Here is a 20,433-nt window from a genome sequence, read left to right as displayed (position 1 = left end):
GTGCAGCCTGACCCTTGGTGACTGCTCAACGGCAACTATGCTGACATGGTCCCTGCCTTCACGGTGCATACAGCAGGGGAGGGAAGACAATAAACCAATGCACCTGTCAGAATAAAGGGCGCTGGAGCAGAGGACTTGGTGGGGTCCGTGCTGTGGTGCAGGAGATTAAGCTGCCGTCTGCAGTGCTGGCATCCCATATGAGTGCGGGTTTGAGTCCCGGCTGTTCCACTTCTTTTTGTTGTTGTTGTTTTAAAGATGTATTTATTTATTACTTGAAAGGCAGTGTTACAGAGAGACAGAGAGAGAGGTCTTCCATCTGCTGGTTCACTCCCCAAATGCCCGCAACCAATCCAACGCCAGGAAACAGGAGACTCTTCCGGGTCTCCCACATGGGTGCAGGGGCCCAGTCACTTGGGCTCTCTGCTTTCCCAGGCTATTAGCAGAGAGCTGGATTGGAAGAGGAGCAGCCAGACATGAACCAGTGGCCATATGGGATGCCGGTGTGCTGGCCCCTGTAGTTGAGGTTTTTTTTTTTTTTTTTTTTTGACAGATAGAGTTAGACAGTGAGAGAGAGAGACAGAAAGATAGTTGAGGTTTTTTTAAAAAAAAAATTATTTATGTGGTGTACACATTTGGCTCAATGATTAGACACTGCTTGAGACGCCTGTGTTTCACACTGGACTATCTGGGCTCTGGTCCCAGCTCCCCATCCAATTCCAGCTTCCTGCTAATGCACACCCTGGGAGGCAGCAGATGGTGGGTCAAATGCTTGGGTCTGTGTCAGCCACATATGAGACCTGGACTGACTCCGGGCTCCTGACTTCTGCCTGGCCTAGCCCTGGCTGTTGCAAGCATTTGGGGAGTGAATCAGCAGATGGAATGTCCTTCCCTGTCCACCTGTCTCTCTGTTTTCTCTCTCTCTCAATCTCTCTCTGCCTTTTAAATAAAATAGAAATAAATATATTTAAAAAATTAAAAGTTACAATCCATGCAGAAGAAAGCATTCAGGCTCAGCAATAAGTATCATAACTCTAGGGTCTTCAAAAAGTTTGTGGAAATGCATATAATAAAAAACTGTGCATAGATTCAAAGATGTTTCACTTCCAGAAGAAATGAAGTATCTTTGTTTCCATAGACTTTCTGAAGAACCTCGTTAGGGATGGTTCCGGTCCCAAGCACTGCCTTCTGCTGCACTGGCCCATTGGTCAGCCTTGTGCCAGTGTCACACTGTACTGCCTGCACAGCTTTACAGGCCTTGATACACAAGGGTGAGCCCCCGCCTCAGTCTCCTGGGCTGTTCTTAGACCTCTACACTTCCATGTGAGTTTTCTTTTCTTCTTTTTTAAAAGATTTATTTATTTATTTATTTGAAAGGCAGAATTACAGAGGCAGAGAGAGAGAGAGAGAGAGAGAGAGATTTTCCATCCACTGGGTAACTCCCCAGGTGGCCACATGGCTGGGGCTGGGCCAGGTTAAAGCCAGGAGCCAGGAGCTTCTTCCAGGTCTCCTATATGGGTGGCAGGTGCCCAAGCACTTGGGCCATCCTCTGCTGCTTTCCCAGGTGCATCAGCAGGGAGCTGAATCAGAAGTGGAGCAGCTGGGACTCAGCTGGTGCCCAGATGGGATGCCAGTGTTGCAGGTCATGGCTTTATCCACTGCACCCATGCCGCCCCTCAGCCGTTGTTCTAATTGTATGAGATTTATGAAGAACCATGGAAGAACAAGAATGAATCACTCTTGCAGTCACTGAAAATAAGAACTCCCTCCCATGCAACTTTCTTTTGTACAGGCCTCCTCTAGAAAGTTGAAGATAGCGGGAAACCCGTGTGTATGGTAGGGGATCTTGGGGGGAGGTAGAGCAATGGAGATCTGTTGCGCTGGAGTTCTGGGGAGGTGCCGATAGTTTGGGCATTCTTAGCAGGAAGAGGAGGGTTTGGTTATAGGGCTCACTTGGATGGCACTGGCATTTTGGTGTTGTGGATTAAGCTGCCACACACGATGCTGGCATTCCATATCAGAGTGTCAGGTCGAGTCCCTGCCACTCAGCTTCCGATCCAACCCCCTGCTAATGCACCTGTGAAAGTGGTGGAAGATGGCCCAAGTGCTTGGGCCCCTGTCACCCACATGGGGTACCTGGATGGAATTCCATGTTCCCAGATTTGGCCTGGCCTAGCCCTGGACTGTTATAGCCATTTGGGAAGTGAAGCAGCAGATGAAAGATCTCTCTCCACCTCTCTCTCTGTGTGTGTGTGTATGTGTGTGTGTCTCCCTTGCTCCCCCCCACCCATCACTTTGCCTTTCAAATAAAGCCTTAAAAAAAGAGAGAACTCAGCTTGGCTGCTTCCTAGCTGTAGGAACAAACGTGACACAGCCCTTTCCATCCTCACTTTCTACATCTGTGCCATGGAGTCCACGATGCACAGCTGACTTCGAAGCTTCCCTGGCCAGGCACAGGGAGAGCCCCCATGGAGGGGGTTTGCCACCTCTCCAGAACGCCAATGTGGCAGAAATCACTCTACCTCCCCACCCCAAGACCCCCTGCAATATAGGGAGCAGGGAGCCAGATCAGAAGTGGAGCAGTCAGGACTCCAACCAGTGCCCATATGGGATGCCGGCGCTGCAGGCTTACCCCACTGTGCTACAATGCTGGTCCCTCTGAGGGGGATTTAGAGTCGGAGCTGGGGTCGGGTGTTAGGTGCAGCAGTTAAGACGCCTCTGGGATGCCCACACCCACATCTCAGAGGATTGCATAGGCTGGAATTCTGACTCGGTTTCTCATTCCGGCTTCTTGCAAATGCATACTCTGGGAGATGCCACGCACATGGGAGACCAGATTGAGTTCCTGGCTCCTCCTGGCTTCACCCACGTGGGAGACCAGGATTGAGTTCTTGGCTCTGGGCATTGGCCTGGCCCAGCCCTGGCTGCTGTGAACCAGCAGGTGGAAGATCTCTGCCTCTGCCTGCCTTTCAAATAATTAAGTAAACAAAAACTTCAAAAGCAGCCAGGGTTCTTGTGGAACCATCTGGATTCAAACACCAGCATCCCCACGCCATACTACCAGGGTGGCCTCCGGCAGGTGATATTCCTAATAACCTTTCTAGCTTTCAACTTCCTCCGTAGAAAATGATGGGATGAGATTTGCAGGGTCAGCTCTTATCCCCCAGCCTGGCACGAATAACCCCTGCTGTCATTCCATGTGGGGTGGTTGGAACCCCACCCGGGGGGGCTCTGGGTGACCCTGGCAGGTCTCTTCAGAGCTGCCGCTCTTCTCTGGAAGCAGCAGAGTGAGGCCAGAGGGCCAGACTGCCGATTCAAGATCTGCCCTGCTCCATGGGCTAATGATCAAGCAGATCTCACAGGCTGATGTGCCTGGCACATGGAAGTCTACTAAGAGCTAAGGGGCCGGTGCTGTGGCACAGTGGGTTAAAGCCCTGGCCTGAAGCGCCGGCATCCCATGTGAGCGCTGGTGCGAGTCCCGGCTGCTCCTTTTCCGATCCTGCTCTCTGCTATGGCCTGGGATAGCAGCAGAAGATGGCCCAAGTCCTCAGGCCCCTGCACCCACGTGGGAGACCCTGAGGAAGCTCCTGGCTCCCGGCTTCGGGTCGGCACAGCTCCGGCCCTTGAGGCCATCTGGGGAGTGAACCAGCAGATGGAAGACCTCTCTCTCTGACTCTACCTCTCTCTGTAACTCTGGCTTTCAAATAAGTAAAAATAATAATAATAATAATAAAAGAACCACTGGCGAACGTATCCCTCCACTTGAATTAATTAGCAAACATTCCACGGCGCTGCCTCTACCAGACCTGAGAGGGGGCGGGGTGGCAGCGAGCGCTGGGCTCTGGAGCCAGCCTGCCTGGATCTGAAACCCGGCTCCGGCGCTGACCAGCCGCCAACTGGAGCAACTTTCTCCTCCTCCCTGCGTTTCAGTGAATTCTTCGTCTGCCGCCTCCAGCAGCGCTGCGAGGTGTGAGAGAGGATTAGCCAGCACGGATAGTGTCCGGCACACAGTAAGCATGTGAGTGAGAAGTACGTGGAATCCCGGTCACCGCCCCTTTCTCCAGGAGAGTCAGAGACGTGGGGGCCCGGGGGCTGTCGCTTCGGGAGCGGGTGCAGGTGCCTGAGCCCAGGACTTTGGCAAGAGGCGGGGCGGGCGCAGAGCGCAGGCGCGGGAGTGGGGCGTGCGCACCGATCCCCGGGACCGCGTTGGCCATGTGTGTCCGTCTCAAGCATAACGGGCATCGACTTAAGGAGAAACCGAGACAAAACAAGAGAGTTGGAGCTATTCCGATTTGGCAAAACCTGTGCCTGCGGGTTGGACCTGACAGAAGGGACGTCAGAGAGGCTGCGGCGGGACTGGAGGGGCACAGTGGCCGCGCCTCTGGGTCTGGGGTCCCCAAACCCGGCCCCACACTGCCAGCTGCCAGCTGCTGCCCCAGGCTGAGAGAACCCCTCCACCGCAGACCCAGGGGCCAGGTTTTTTATCTTCTTAATATAGATGTTTAACTTTTTTTTAAAAAAATCGCTGCATGCACTTGTTTGCTTTTAGTTATTAAAAATAAAACCAGTCCCTTGTATGCCTCCTGCTTGCTCAGCGTGCTCCGAGCAAGTGATCCCGCGCCTGCCCCAACATCCGCGGGCCTGGCCATGTCGCAGGTGCTTCGACCTTCCTGTTCATTTTCTGTTTTTTTTGTCCTGCGTCCTTTATATAACTGGAAAACGACGCAAACGATACCGACTGGATGGGGGAGAGAGCGTTAGACAAACACAGCCATTCCCTGGCCCCAGGCGCCCTGGCTCCCTGGAGTGCAAGTTTCTGCGAAGACCTAGAGCTGCATGGCTAGGACGGCCAGAGCCCGGGACCTCGCTCTGCGCTGCGGCGGCGAACTGGTCCCGCGTCCCTCTGCGCCTCTGCCCGGGACACAACCAACCCCAGCGTGGTGGCCGGCTCTCTTTCCTTCCACAGCTCTCCTGTGCTTCACAGCTCCCCTGAGGCCTAGGACCTTGACCATGGATTCAGCCGCCTGCTTCCTGGTAGGCACCAGAGGGATTAGTTTCAAGAATTGTACAGCATTTAGTACGGGCTCTGGCTTTTAGCGACCCGCTGCAGATGTTGTTATGCCTTCGACAGCTCCTGGAGTAAGACATGCAAGGAGATCCTGCGTCGTCGCTCAGTGGTACAGGGTGACAAAAAGGGAGGAATGGGGCCGGCATTGTAGCACAACAGGTTAAGCTTGCTGCCTGCGAAGGCGCTGGCATCCCATAGGAGTCCTGGCTGCTTCTCTTCTGATCCGCTCCCCTGCTAAGGTGCCTGGGAAAGCGACAGAAGATGGCCTAAGTGCTTGGGCCTCTGCCACCCACATGGGAGACCTACAGTTCTGGGATCCTGGCTTTGGGGAGACTCTCTCTCTCTCTCTCTCTCTCTCTCTCTCTCTCTCTCTCTTTCATATATGGTGGAAAAAGCCTGCATGTCCTGAGTCCAGGGTCCAGGGTCCAGGGTCCAGGGTCCAGGGGTGGTGGGCAAATACACCGATCTGATTGAGAGCATGAACGTGGATGATTTCCAGGCAGGACTACCCTGATCCAGTGCATGGGCTAGGGTGCTGGCTGGGGCTGCATGGTAGGAGCGGCCCTCCTCCCTAAGAGTTGCTCTGGTGCCCCCACCCCCCCAGGATCCTCAGTGTCCCTGGGGGACAGATCTCACAGCGGGGCCAACAGTGCAGGAAGTGGGTGGTAAGGCTTGGTTGTAAGACTCACAGCAGGAGGCAGAACGCCCCGGGACTGCGGGACTGCAGTTGAGTCCATTCTATCCCCTGCGGCCCTCCCAACTGAGCCTCAGCCTTACAGCAGAGGGTATTCAGGTCAGGGGCTCCCAGTGAAACTTCATCTCTGCCCATTCCCCGATCTTCCCCACAGCCCAGCCCATGGCCGTGCATCAGCAGTGGTCCACCTGCACTCCAGCGCTCCTGTATCCTAGGCGCATCCGGCTCAGCACCTTGCACTTGGAGCGAGTGGTAGCGCTGAGAATCTGGGTGGGCGGTCGGAGCAGGCTGGGGAGTGCAGTTACTTGGAGAGAGGACACTGTAGTCCACCGCAGGGCCACATAGGTTCTGCAGGCAGAAGGAGCCCTGCTCAGTGACCCTGTGTGTCCAGCACTCGATCCCTGGATGCCACACAGCCACCCCGGCGCTCCCTAGGCAAAAAATGGAGAAGCCCATATCCAGCAGGAACACAGTGCCAGTGCCCTCCTGCATTCTCCCGCTTTTTAAAACGCGCTGGTTAGTTCCTCCCACCCAGGATGCTGGCGACAAGACCCGCGGCCTGGGGAGGCCCGAGAGCAGGCTATTTCTTGTTATCCACGTTTTACTGATGAACAAGTGGAGGTGCTAAGCGGGCAAGTTTTGATCTTGATTGCCAAGCCTGTTTCCTCCCATAAAACTGGCACAATAACACCCTTAGGTGAGGCCTAGAGCCATAAGAATTCAGTGCTCCGAGGCACTTAAGGACTCATCGGGGGTTAGGGCACAGGGGCTTCGCTGACCTCAGTTCTGAGGTCCTCCCCACAACTGGAGGGAGCCCTATCCGCAGGACACCAGCTTGTGGTTAAACCTCCGCGTTTTCCCAGGCCCCACGGCTGTTGGAGTGGGCACGAGGACTCCTGGTCGTTTAAGTGCGGCTGGGCTGCTGGGTTGGAGCAGCTTGACACTGGCTGTGGCTTCTGGCTTTTCCATCTGTACAGTGGGCTAATGCACCCTTTTAAGTGGGGGTGTGCTATGCGCCCTGTAGTCGCAAAGTCCAGGTCCCTTTGCTCTGCGTTCAAAGCCTACTACCTGGAATGGCACCGCCCGGGATGTGCTCCAGGCAGGCACCCTCCTTCTGTGAAGTGGGTTGGGCCAGGAAGGGACCCTGAGCTGGGGCACTCGCCACTTAGGGTGCTGCGGGTATCACTGATAAATTTAAAACAGGGTTTTGCTTTTTGGAGTATGGAGGATTCTCTGAGATGATCCTAGAGTGCCTAACACGGGAGCCAGCGGGGGCTGGTTTTTCCCACCCCCAGTATGATCGGTGAGTGCAATAAATGCCAGCGCCTGCCCCTAGCCACGGCCCACAGGCTGCCTCTGGCCTCAGAAACCGGTTTCTGGAGCACGATGGCTGAAAGAAGCACACCCGCGCGGGGTCAGCGCACTCTCTTTAATGAGAAGGGGATTCTTATTTCTTACAGCAACAGGTAAAAACATAAATACGGGTGGGTGGGCGGCGGCTGGGTAGGCAAGGCCCGGGCGCCCGGCCCAGGCTTGGGGATCTGAGGCCGCGCGCGCTCCGGCTCTCGGTCCCAAAGGGCCCGGTGTTCGGTGCGTCAGAGGCGCCCCTGGGCTCTCGGAGGGCACTCCTGGGGCGGCGCCCGAGACACCAGGCTGCGAGATCGCTCACCGCAGGCTGCGCAAACGAAGCGCCGAACTCTCCCGCGCGCGGGGACCCCGGGCGCACCGGGGCGGTTCTAGTCCCGAGGCCTCGGTAGGAGCGACTGCGAGGGAGGATGGTGCCGGAGCCCTTCCTCCCCACCACCCCTCCCAGAGTCCGGGGCCCTCTCTTGGGGCGGGAGCGGTCTGGGCGCCCCAGCCGGATCCCTTCCCTACCAGGCTCTGATACCGTGCAGCGTGGACACTCCCGAGTTGCCCTGCGGAATCCCGGGGCTCTGCACCGCGTTCAAGTCCCCGACGCCGAAGTTCACGAAGTTGTTGTTGGCCGCGGCGGTGGCCGGCTGCGCCGCGGGAGGCCCGGCGGGGTAAGCGGCGGTGCAGCTGTAGCCGGGGCTGCAGGCCGCACTCCCGTAGCCGGGGTACGCGGGGTAGGCGTTATAGCCGTAGGCGTTCAGGCCCACGCCGTAGGCAGGCGCGTAGGGCGCCGAGTCCCCTAGGCAGGGCTTGCCGTCGCGCACCAACACCGGCACGGCGATCCTGCGGGCAGGCGGCGGCGGCGGCGGCGGCAGCCCCACCAGCTCCAGAGTCTGGTCCTGCCGCTGCCGCTTGCACTTGTAGCGCCGGTTCTGGAACCAGATCTTGACCTGCGTGGACGTGAGCTTCAGCACGCTGGCCAGCTGGTCGCGCTCGGGAGCCGACAGGTACCGCTGCTGCTTGAAACGCCGCTCCAGCTCGTAGACTTGCGCCTGCGAGAAGAGCACGCGGGGCTTCCGCCGCCGCCGGGCCCGAGGCCGCTCTGCGCCGTCCGCCTCCGGCTTCTCCAGCTCCACCGCCTTCTGCAGCGCGCACAGCTCTGCGGGGTAAACGCGGGGAGAAACAGAGGCTTGGTCAGAGCGGCCCAATTCTCCGAACGCCCGCGCCCACCTGGGAATGCGTCCTCGTGGGTGCCCGTCCGCCTTGCCCAGGGCTCCCGGCCTGGGGCTCACTGTGCCAAGCGCACTGGGCCTCTCGGCCCGCTTTTGTTGGAAGTTTCCTGGGTGCCATGGACGGCCCCAGGCTCTGGAAAACAATTCCCTGTCCTCGGGCAGTGCTCGCCCTGCTGCGAAAGAGACGACTTAGGATTCCAGGCTGTAAGAACACAACCCAGGGATGCTCAGGCCGGAGCTACGTTAGGGCGCCGTTGGTTTAAGAAACTAAACGAAAGGAGGCCGAGGCTTCACCTTGGGGACAGCCATGTCATCTCAAAATCAAGGAATCAAAGGAAAAGAAGGCGTTGGTTAGGTGGCCGCAGGCTCTGGCGCCGCCGCCGCGGATTGGCGCTGGGCCCAAGCAGCCCCGGGTGGCCAGGCGGCTTAGGAACTCGCTCTGTGCTCGTGTTCTGGCCGAAATCCGCGTGGGAGGCGGTCGGCTCCGGCCGCCAAGCCCGCCCGCAGACATTCCCCCAGGCCTTCTCTCCACTCCTCGGAGCCCTTCGCCGGCTCTCCGTGGCCGGGTGCGCGGTGCCGCCGGCCTCCTGGCGGCGGGGCCAGCCTCGCCCCGCGACCCTGGGGCGGCCTGCGAGCCGGTGCGGCCGCCTCCCACGGCCATCCCGCCCACGTCCCGACATTTCCCACTAGAGACCCTCTCTCCGGGAAGCTGTGCTGGAGAAAACAAAGCCTAGCGCGATTGCTGAGCGGCCGCGCCATCTCAGTGTAAAACCAAGGCCTCGGGTCCCGAAGCGCCCACTGCCCTAGCACAAAGGAGGAAAGGCTGGGGCGCCCGCGGGCTCGGGGAGGTCCCGAGCCCGCCTCCACTTGTGCCGCACAAGCCTGTCCGGTGCGCAGCGTTTTAACCTCCTTATAGTGGTTCCCCTCAGCTCTCAGAGACGCAGTTCACCCCAAAAAATATTTAAAAAGAAAAAACAAAAACACAAAACAAACAAACCAAAAAACCCAAAATCAAACAAACGAAAAAAACCTATACAGAGTCGATCTGTTTGTCTGTTCTACCGCCAGCCAACCGATCGCTCAGCTTCGTAGCAGATCCAAGAGCAGGGCCGCAGCCGCCTGGCGCTTTGTCAGCACAACTAAGAAACTTTGGTTTGGTTTCTTGTTTCCGCTCCTCTTAATCCGGCATTGATTCCGCACCTCTGATTGAAAGTGGGGAGTAAATGGGGGGATCCCCGCGACAACCTCGCCTCTGACACTCCGATTCCCCTGCGTGAGGTCCAGGGCCCAGGCGCGCGTCCTTCGGTCACGGGCCTCGGTTCCTTGGTGGCGAGGTTTGGGGACAAAGCGACCCGAGTGTGTCTGTGTGTGTGTGTGGGTGGGTGGTGGTGGAGGTAATGGTTTGTGATTTCTCCTCACCTTTCTTATCTGCTCGAGGGTCTTTGGCCTGGTCCGAGTCGCCGTAGGCCCGCGGATAGAAGGCGGCGGCGGCGGCGGGGAAGGCAGGCGCGCACTTGGCAGGCGAAGGCGCGGGCCCCAGCTCGGCGCGCAACTCGGGGAGGCCGGGCGCCGCCGCCGCCTCTGGCCCCGCATAGGCCTCGGGCTTGAAGGCGGCCAGCATGCAGGAGGCGGGAGCCAGGGTGGCCTCCAGGCGCGCGGAGAGCTCTCCGGCGGCCAGGCTGCGCTGCTGCTGCTCCAGGTTCAGGATGTCTTTGACGGAGAACGGCGTGGGTGTCAGCGCAGGGCTGGGGAACATGGTGGCAGCGCCAGTGTCACAGCGCCAGGTGGGCGGCAGAGAGCGGCGCTGCCCACGGCCCCAGGCAGCCTCCCCGCATGGTGCCCGCCGGCCGCCCGCGCACCCGCCTGCCTTCTCTGGATGTGGCAGAGCAGCAGGTAGCGCGGAACACAAGGGGCAGGAGAGGCGGGACCAGGCCGGAGGAGGGGGACTCAGCCTGCCATTGGGCCAGGGGCCTCGATGACAGGAGCGATGAGCAGTTTTGTGTCACCTAATATAGTCATAGGGCTAAAAAAAAAAAAAGCAGAAGAATCCTGTTCCTTTTTTTTTTTTTTTTAAAGGGACCGCTACGCATTTGGAACGCTCTCCCTCTGCTCCTTCAGCTTAGGATGGCTCCAAAATCAGCCTCGATTACCCAAGACACAGTGGCAGGAAAAGTCCCCACTCTGCTTGGAGCCCGGCTCCTGGGCAGGGTGGGGTGGTCCAGGGGTTTGAAGAAACATTTCTTATCCCCCAAAACAAAATGGGGGAGAGGAAAAGATGGGGCTGGAAGCTTGGGTGGGGGCATTCTTTCCAGGGGTCCTGGGGGTTTATTGCTGAAGGTGTGCCTGATTGGAAAGATCTGAATGGGAAAAGAAGCAGGAGGGGCGGGTTTTGCTCCTGCGGTGATGGCAGGACCAGCAGTCTGAATGAACAACGCTGAGGTTGTTGGTCTTGACCTACAGGGCCAGTCCTGCCCCACAGCTGCCACCTCTCCTTCTCCAAGGTCCCAGGCCCCCAGCCTGGAAGGGCTTGATGGGTGCTGGTGAAGTGGGAGCGGCTGCCTCCTATGGCTGGGCAAGCGGCACACGCACAACTCCAGAGGGGCCAGTGTCCTGATGAAACCAACCCAGAATCCCACAGCCCAGCTTCCCAGAAGAGAGTTCTCTCCTAGGGTGCCCCAGCTATGGGAGGAGGCCTAATTCCTCCCCCCAGCCTCGCAGCCCCGCAACCTGGCGCCTTCCTCTCCCATTCTCCCTGCCTGGCCGCCAGCTCCAAGGCCTCAGGCCTGCAGCCCAGGCTTAGCTCTGGGGTGGGCAGAGCTCCTTTTGAGCCCAGAGGGGTCAGGATTTCTCAGAGGCCTCAGAGACTCAGAGTGGGGCGCCCTCGCTGCAGGGCCAGCATGGGGGGGAAGGGCAGTGCACATAGCGGGTGAGCATTGTTATCCTAGGGCCAGTGAAGGAGAGCACTCGTGTGTTTCACAGCCCAGGCAGATCCTGAAGAGCCAGCCTCATCTGGGAGGACTGATGAAACATTGGAGCCTTCCCGGACCTCAGAGCTTTGCAGCAGCCTGCATTTTCCTTACAATTCCAGGGAGGGTTGGGGCTAGGCAGAGGGACTCCAGGTTAAGGAGCGGGTCACACCTTATAGTGGCGGACACAGAATTGTCAAGGGAAAACTGTTGACTTCCTAACACGCAAGCTTTTACAGGGAGCCCAGGCAGGACACACAGACCTGCTGGGAATGGGGAGGTGCAGGAGGTTCGGGGAAAGGCTCTTGAAGACCTTGCTCCTGTCCCTGGCGCCAGATCCAAAGCTCAGAGGGAAGGCGCCAGATACCCGGTGCCCAAGCCTGATGCTGAGCCGTCCCGCAGCGCCGACGCGAGCACAGTCAAGCTTTGGCCGGACACTGGCACCTTTCCTGCCACACTCCCCGGGCCTGCGGCCTTTTAGCCCCTCGGGGCAGTGGCGGTGGCAAGCGGCGCTCCGCCCCGTCTCCCCGGCGCCAGCCATCGGTATGAGGCCCAGGCCGCTGCCGCGCAGCCTCGCCCGGACTTTCCCAGCGCGGAACCGTGCGGGTTCCTGGGGCTGCGGACCCGGTGTGCGGAGAACGCCCTTCCCTTTCCTCCCTGGAGCCCCTGGAAGCCGGCCCGCGCCGCCGCCTGTCCACTCCTTAACCGAATTCTCCCTCGACGGATGTGGTCGCCGCCTCGCGTGCACCTATGGCTCCAGACAAGCCCATCTCGGGGACTCGCCTTGCCTCGCCTCAACGCTGAGGATTGCTTTTGGGGGGTGGGAGAGGCTGCCTATCGCCCAGGCGGTGACGTCTGGCAAACGAGCCACATCCGATTCAATTAAACGTCTCGCTGAAAAGAGCTGGAAGCCGGGGTCCCGGCCGGGCGGCGCGCGATGACAGTTTGAAAGATGAGTGTGAGCCGACGCCTGGAATATTACCGTTTAATGGGGGGACATCGGGGTTGCATCCGGGATCCCTGTTTGTAGTTTGTAGCTTTTTTTTTTTTTTTTTAAGAGACAGTTTTTGGAGAAAGAAAAAAAAATGCATCCATTTCCTTAGCCATCAAGGCGCAGACGTTTTATCTAATTTTGGGTGGGTGGGTGGTTCCCAGAGCTGACAGATAGCCCCCGGGGTCAGGTGTCAGAAGAATGGAAGGAAAGAAATCGCTTCCTATTTGGAGAAAATCAGCGACTTCTGCACCTCTCCGCGGGCGCTCTGTGAATCCGGTAATAATTTCTCTTGACTTCTTCCAAAAGAAAAAAAAAAGGCCTTGGTGTTTCGGAAACGGGGAACATCGGATAAACATGCACAATCGAGGTCAGGGCTCCTCGGACGGCGAGTTGGAGCTTTTCTTTACCCAGCGGTCGGCCGGGTGGGGGCGGGGTGGGAGGAATCCCGGTTCTCGGCCCGCGCACCCGACCGCGGCGTTCTTCCCAGGGGCGGCGGGCGCGACCTGGCCTCGGCTCTCCGACCGAGCCCGCAGGACAAACAAACAGCCTTCAGCCCGCGGGGAGGCGGCGGGACAGACCCCAGAGCCACCCGTCCGTCTCTTTGCCTTTTGTGACGATCAGCCACATTCCGGGGCTGCTGGAGCGCGTTCTGCGCAAATAAATTATTATTAATCGAGAGGCGATCGGCGCAGCCCGGGCCGCCCCCGCCCCTTCCTGCAATCAGCCGGGCCGGCCGCGAAGGGGATATATGATTAATTGAAAGATAAGCTGGAACTATCACCGGGAATGTCATTAATGCGCCGGGGAGACGTCCATTGGAGACAGGCGGCGTTATCCGCGGCTTTATCTTCAACAACGCCTCGCTCTCGGCCCGCGCCGGCGAAACAGATGGGGGTTTCTGTCTGGGACGCTCGCCCCATGTTTATATTTTGGGAAGAATCGCAACTCGTGGGAGTCCCCGGCGGGCCCCCTGATAAATGAACATTAGCACTTTTTGGGACTACCGTATCAACAAAAGTGCTGCGGCGCGGCAATAATTGGCGAGAAAGCAAACAGAGGCCCCAGAGCGCGCCTCTGCTCTTCGTCCGGCTGATGGATGGGAAGCGCCGTTGCGGGCTCGGCTCCGGGCCGGGCCGCGGGGCCCCTCCGCCGCCCGGGCTTCCTCCCCGGCCCGTGCCTGGGGGCGGGTCCCACCGAGGGCTGCCGGCCTCGCCCCCCGGGGCTCCGGAAGCATGCGGGCGACCTCCGGGGACCCCAGGCTTGAGGCGGCGGGGTCGGTCCCAGATTCTGCCCGCTGGGCGCCCACCAGGCGCGTGGCGCGCGTCGCACAGGTGTCAGCGTGGAGGAGCCGCCCGTTTCGAGGAGGAAAGAGGACCAGAGAGGTGGAGCCACTCGCTCAAGGTCACACAGGCCGGAAGTGATGGTGCCCAAGTGCGAGGATTCGCACGGACTTGCAGAACCTGAGTGGCTGCCTACCGGCGCGCTCCGCCAGCGGAGAGAGAAAGCAAGACCCCCAACCCTGCAGCTGGGGACCGCGCTGTTGGATTTCAGGGGCTGGGCCTCCCCAGACCTTCCTCAGTTCGCCGAGGAGGCTTTCCGCCGAAAGGGGGGCGGGGGGGAGGGCTTGAGATGCCCCCAGTTCACTCCCCCCACCCACTTCTCCTTAGAGTGACTGCTTCTTGAGCTAGTCTTCACCTCGCGTACTTAAAGCATACAATTCAACGATTTTTAGTATGCTCACCCAATAAATTCTAGAACATTTTCATCACCCCTAAAAGAAACTTGCAGCCTTGAGCCATCACCCCCTCCCCCAGCTCCTCCTCCACCTTGCCAGCCCTGAACAACCAATACCCCGCTTTCTGTCTGTGGATTTGCGTATTTTACATGCTTCATTCATATGGGGTTTTCAAGAAGATCATGGACAATGCGTTTCATGATTCAAAACCATGAGTAGATTTCTACATAAATTTATCTTTTAATTCCATTTCCCATACACTTCGGGAAGCACCCGTATGCAATGTGTGGTCCTTTGTGTCCTGCACGGTCTCTCAAGCAGCGTGTTTTCCCAGGTCCTGCATGCTGTCGGTTGTGTCAGTACTGTGCTCCTTTACTGTCCGAATTGAATCCCGCTGTGTGGACAGAAGTGGTCTGAACCCACAGAGGCCAGGGAAGGGCATGTCTGTCCCTCAGGACCGACTTGAGCCTCGGCTCAAGGCCGGCTTCACGGGCGTGGGACCCATGCAGTCACAAGCGATCCCAGCCTTGTTTAATGATTGCTATGTTGAAATTCTTTTTGTTTTTCAAAGATTCATTTGTTTATTTACAAGGCGCAGTTGAGAGAGAAAGAGAGAGGTCCTCCATTCATTGGTTCACTCCCCAGCTGGCCACAATGGCCAGGGCCAGGCCGAAGCCAGGAGCTTGGCGCTTCCTCTGGATCTCTCCCGTGGGTGCAGGGGCCCAAGCACTTGGGCTGCTTTTCTAGGTGCATTAGCAGAGAGCGGGAGCCAGTGCTCATGTGCAGACAGTTGCTTAACCTGCTGTACCACATCATCAGCCCCACTATGTTGAAATTCTTAATTTTTGAATGAGGGCCCACATTTCCTTAGCCACTGAGCGCACCCTTGCTTTTTATAGAGACAGTCTGGGCAGAGCGCTGCAGACACTAACTCTGTGTGGCTTTGGAGTCCTTTGCCCCAGTGAGGACTGGCAGGAAGTCCCCCAGGCTCAGAGAGGTGCAGTCCCTTGCTCGCCGTCCATCACACAGACTGGGCTGTTTCCCTTCACTGCTTGTTGCCGCCTTGCTGAGCTGGAAAGGCTCATCCTTAGGGGCAGAGTTGTTCAGCTGGAGCCCACAGAAGGGAAGAGTAGATCCATCTGGCTAGTGGCTTGTGTGTGTGTGTGTGTGTGTGTCTGTGTCTGTGAGGGAGGAGGCTAAAAGAATCAGAACTCTCACCCAGCCTCCAAGCGACCCCACCATCTGGGGATTTTTGAGTGTTTGGCCTGGTTTCTTCCTTCCAGTCACCCACATTGATCAGGTGCTCATACCCAGCAGGTACCAAGGTGGCACAGCTCATCGCACACAGAACCTCGCAGACAGAGTTGTATCAGAGAAGCAATGGACTAAGAGCCAGGGCTGGGTCTGGTCCTGCTTTTCTCTCCAGCGTGTCCAGTTTTCTCTCTGGGAGCCAGTTTTGTGTTTGATCTCTAAATGACATTAGATGTACCTAAGATCCCTTTCAGGCTGTGCTAACCTGGGAAGCATCTGGACAGTGGAAAGGTGTGGAGAGGTATGTTATTGGCTGTCCAATCTAAATAAATAAATAAAACTGGTTGAGAGGAGAATAGGTCCCCATCACTTGTAATATTGTGCCACTTTGGGAGGTGTGATCCACACTACCCCACATCTTAAAAATAAAGTGAGGTCAGAAAAAGAGAAAGGTAATGCGTTATTCTTATACAAAATACATTCAGTTCCAGAGAAATGAAAAATCAAAGCCTAAAAACTGAGACATAAGAACGCTATAGATGATTAGGAAAACAACCCTGGAGTGTTTGTGTATTTGGGAGAGTGGATGAGGAGGTCAAAAGACCTGGAAGCCATTGTAGGTTGCAAGAAAACAAATGGGTACAGCAAAATAATAATAATAATAATAATAATAATAATTCAAATGAAAGGGAAAATGAACGTGGAAAACCGATTCCCACCATAAGGCAAGAGTTCCTGTAAGTCAGTAGGCAAAGGACCCAAAAGAGCAACTGGAAAGTAGACCAAGAGTAGCAGAGCCCTGCTGGTTAAAACAAAGAAAGGAAGGAAGAAAAAGAAATAAAGATGCAGACATGTAAATTAAAATGGAGAGGTCAAGGTCTCCACTTACCAGGCTGACAAAGACCAAAACGTTTGATAACTGCTCTGCCTATGCAAGGCAGTATCAATTGGTAAACTTCTTAGGAGCAACCCAATTCTTCAAAATTTAAAATGCATGCGCCTTTAAGACAAAGACTTCCACTTGTAGATATCATTCTATAGGTAAGTGCAGATGCCCACTTATTAAAAAAAAAAAGTCTTTATTTAGCAGTTCAAAAATGTTCTCAAGAACCAAAATCTTGTAGAAGCAACTCGATATATCCATCTTAGGAGACTGGTGAAAACAAATTACAGTCCACCTTTAGAACAGACTGTCAGCAGGCCTGAGAGAGGAAAAATCACATTTGTGTGTATTGTTATGAAAACGTTTTGAAATACGTTAAAAAACATCAAAACAAGTGGCTGATTTTGTATTTTAAATATGGGGATATGTACATATACATGGTACTATGGTTTTTTTTTTTTTTAAAGGATAAATACAATAGTGATAAAAGCTTTCGGCAAAGAAAACCAGGGGAATAAAATCTGACACTTTTCCTAATGTGTTTTTGGGGGAGAGAGCTAGGGAACTGTTTCCTTTTTATTTTTGAGAACCATCTGGGCCAGAAGCCTCGGAGGTTCAGGTTAAAAACTGCAGATTTCTGGGCTGCACCCCGTCCTGGAGTTTCAGAACCAAAGCGGTGCACAGTTTGGGACAAGCACCAGAAGCCGCCGCAGAGAGTGCTGCAAGGGAGGCAGTGACAGGAAGATGGAATAAGACGGTGTGCAGAGCCGCTGGGAAAGGGCAGAGGGCGGCTCGGTCCAGGAGTCCAGGACACCCCGGCGACCGCCCAGCAGATTCACCCACGCCCACCCTGCTCTTGGGTCCACCTGGAGGGCAGGCCCAAGTCTTGGCCCACCCCCTCAGTGCTGGCTTGCTGGCTGGAACTGCTGTGTGGCTGGTTCCCAGGCTAATGTTCAGCGTTGTGGAGAGAGGAGGCTGGGTGACAGGCTCTGTAACGGCACCCAGGCCCTGCTCCCAGGCCAGCAGAGGAGTCTGGCAGTTTCCGGTTTTCCTGGCCTGGCCTTTGGGCCTACTGTCCATCCTTTATCCAGAGGCCGGCCTCCAAACACCTTCCTGAAATAGCCCTGTCTGAAACCCGGATCTGGAATACGTTCCAACAGGGTGGGTGAGCCTCTTCCCTCTCTTGGGCTGGGGGTGGGGGCAGATGGAAGCATTTCATCCCTGGTTTCCCCAAACACCACGGAGACCTTGGTACTGAAACCACTGGTCCCAGACCCTGTTCCCTGTGCCAGGGTCCGTAAGCTCCGGCCCCGCCTCTCAGGCAACCAGGGACCCCTAGGGCAAGTTTACCCCGCCCCCCACCCCGGGAGGGCTCCTGAGACCTGGAGAGCGCCCAGGTGCAGCCCTCTCCCCAAGCAGGCAGCCGCGTCTTTGCTCCAAGCGGGATGGGGCGCGGCTCGCCACAGCCAGGAAGCTGCCTCGCGGAAGCCTCTTTGATCGGGAGCCGATCCCTGCGTGTCCTCCGGAGACGGAGGGTTGGCACCCATGGCCCTCCTAACCGCCAGAAAAGTCCTGAGCCCTCAGTTCTCGTTGGTGTTACACACACGCGAATAAAAACAAGCACAACGAAGCTGAGCGTTCACCGTGCTTCCCCTGCCCGCAGATCCCTTGGGCTAGACCGCAGGGGATTTTCCCACGCCCCGCAAGCGGGGTGGGGTGGGGGCGTAAAAACTCCTGTTCTTGCTTTTGCTGTCTTCCTCAATGATTGACTTACCACCACATCGGTTACTATCCTAAAAGCCCTGTTTTTGAATAAGGCATCCTAAAGACAAACCAAGAAAGCAGTCGGATCAAAAGGGGACACAGGGGCTCGCGTCTCAGACCTCCCCCCAGGCACCTGGATCCCTGGTGCAAAGGCTGTGGAGTCCGCTTTGCAGAGGCTTCTCGTGCCTAGGACCAAACGAACGGGCCCTCGCACACCGTTTGAGGAGTCCCGGGAAGATGCTCACGCTGCCCCCACCCTTGGCTGTCGCCAATCTAAAAAAAAAAGCAACTTTGCAGGGATTTGCTGCAGTTTTAAGTCCAGTTACTCAGACGTGGGCTTTGTCCTCAGAACAATAACATTTTGTAATTCCTTTTCTTTCTTTCTTTTTTTTTTTTTCCTTTTTTCCGTTGCTAATTTTTTGCTGCTCTCAAGCGGGTGTCAGTCACTTTTCTCTGCGGTGGGGAGATGCTCCCAACACAAAATCTACCCCGGGTGCGTAGGTATGACGCGTTGTAGAACTCGCGAAACGGCTAGCCAGCTCGGAGGGAGTCGCTCTCAGACTCCCGTCGCTCATTTCGTCCCGGTAGCTCCCCTGCGCTCGGCAGCCGCCGGAGGCGTCTGGCTCCCTCTCCCCCGACGGCTGCAGACCGCGGCAGCGAGCGCCGCGCGGAGAGGCGGCGAGAACCCAGACGCTGGACACGGACTCTGGAAGTCTGTCTGTAGATCACAGCTGGGAAAATCAGGCGGCGCTCGGACCCCTATTCCGAACCCGGCGAGGGCGCTCGGGTTTGCCGAAAGCCAAGCCGGGCTGTGTTGGTCCCGGGGCGCGGGGCGCGCGGGGCCTTCCAGCCAGCTCTGTGCGCCGGGGTTCGCTCTGCGGCCGGAGCGCTGAAGAGGCCCTCCCAGATCTGCCGCTGAAACCCCGGGCAGTCGGTCCCCGGAGTTCGCTGCTGCGAGTCGCTCGGCCTGGTCGGTGTTGCGCTGTGGCTCGAAGCCCGCAGTGGCGATCGGAGCTTCCTGGGGTCGCTGCCCTTCCGTCCTCTGCAGCCGCCTTCCCCGGCAGCCCTTCCACCGCGCTCTGCGCCCACGCTGCCGTTTCCACCGCCAGCCAGGCCACACGGTGAACCCGCAGACGGCGAGGCGCTGCCCAGGAAAAACGATTCGATTTCGCACAATTTGGGTTCCATCAGGGTCTATCTATGGAGAATTTCCCCGGGGCGTGGCTCAGGGCGCCCGGAGGCCAACAGGTAAATTCGGGACCAGCGCGCCAAGGGCTCAGAGAGTTCGGCGCCCCTAATAAATTGGCGAAATGCGGGAATTCATATACGCACGGAGTGCACTATGACGCACCCCGAACTCTCAGTGTACACATGACAATTGTAGGTATTTACGCCCTTAAAAGGAGAGTGGAGTCGTTCCACTGGAGACGCTGGGAACGTATTCCCAGCCAACAGTCCGGTGACGGTTCGCTTTGAGCATGCATCCTGGTGCACTTCCCATGGACTGAGAGGACACGAGCACGCATGTCCGTTCCTTAGGGTCCCGGTCACTGTGTGTGTGTGTGTGTGTGTGTTTAGTGTGCACACGACCACAAAAAAATGTCCAAAAGACGATCCTGCTGTCCCGGCCACTCTCCAGCAGCGTTCCCGACCCCCGCGCACCCTTGGTGGAGCCAGGTCTTCGCTTCCACTGCACCCGAACTGGGCGTCGCCCCTGCAGGCCCTCTGTGGTGTCGCCTGGTATCTTCAGGCAGGGAACTTCTTTGTCTCTGGCAAGAAGTTTTCCTCCGGGAAAGATAAAGTAATCGATAGCATCTTTTAAATAGCTGCGAGTTTCCTGTCGCGGGCGCGCGCGCTCCAAATCTGCTCTGGTATGTCACCTTATCTCCCATCCCCGCTGTTGTCCCTGAGCGCCGCCTGTCAAGGGAGACGCCACCGGCATTAGGACCCGGGCTGGGGCCCTTCCGCTCGGGGTCACGCGCAGCGCCCTCGGCTTGGGCCCCGCGCCCCTCGGAGCGTCGCAGGGGTCGGGGAGCAGAGTGGGGGGCATGGGGGCTCCGGGACCCCAGAACCCGGGACTGGACAGAGTGGACATTAAGAATCGCGGAAACTGACCTGTCTGGGAGACGCGTTCGCAAGAAAAGCGTTCAGCGGAGGGTCTTTTCCTTTTTCTAACCACGGAAATGGTGGATCCCGGGGCTCTAGGCTACTGGAGCGCCGGGCGCCGGCGGCTGCGTGGGCAACTTTCTTGCCAGTGTCCAGAGGAAAATCCAGCTCATCTTTGGAGAGGGCCAGGGGGCCCTCGGCAGCGCCTGCCTGGGCAGGGGCGATCTTGCGCACCGCAGCCAGGTGCCGTTTCGCCAATCCGCCCGCGACGTGTGTTGGAACAGGAGCTCGCTTGCCATCCCTGGGACTCAGTGGGGCCAGGGATCCAGCCTGTCTGTCTGCCTCCTGTGGCCTTGGGGTTGACTCCGGCAGGGCCTAGGGGGAAAGACG

The 20,433-nt window shown here is 57.3% G+C and overlaps 1 protein-coding gene across 1 annotated transcript; it reads right to left on the bottom strand.

Annotated features, from left to right (window-relative positions):
- Window positions 1-7,181: 7,181 nt before the first annotated feature.
- Window positions 7,182-10,204, bottom strand: NKX2-5 (NK2 homeobox 5). Its single transcript, XM_062189638.1, has 2 exons — window positions 9,764-10,204; window positions 7,182-8,271 (listed from the first exon to the last, which is right to left on the bottom strand). Exons 1-2 carry the CDS (start codon window positions 10,098-10,100, stop codon window positions 7,631-7,633), a joined length of 978 nt encoding a protein of 325 aa, XP_062045622.1. The 5' UTR covers window positions 10,101-10,204; the 3' UTR covers window positions 7,182-7,630.
- Between the last annotated feature and the right edge of the window lie 10,229 nt (window positions 10,205-20,433).

Source organism: Lepus europaeus, chromosome 4 (assembly GCF_033115175.1).
Source record: "Lepus europaeus isolate LE1 chromosome 4, mLepTim1.pri, whole genome shotgun sequence".
Lineage (NCBI taxonomy): Eukaryota > Metazoa > Chordata > Mammalia > Lagomorpha > Leporidae > Lepus > Lepus europaeus.
Note: the sequence above shows the minus strand (reverse complement) of the source record. Positions and strands in the feature narration are given on the sequence as shown.

What these genes read in the sequence shown, in the direction of transcription:
- NKX2-5 (XM_062189638.1), bottom strand. Translation starts at nt 10,100, where the DNA reads ATGTTCCCCAGCCCTGCGCTGACACCCACGCCGTTCTCCGTCAAAGAC. An exon ending in CCCTCGAGCAGATAAGAAAG is followed by an intron (nt 8,272 to 9,763) that starts GTGAGGAGAAAT and finishes TTTACCCCGCAG; the next exon opens with AGCTGTGCGCGCTGCAGAAG.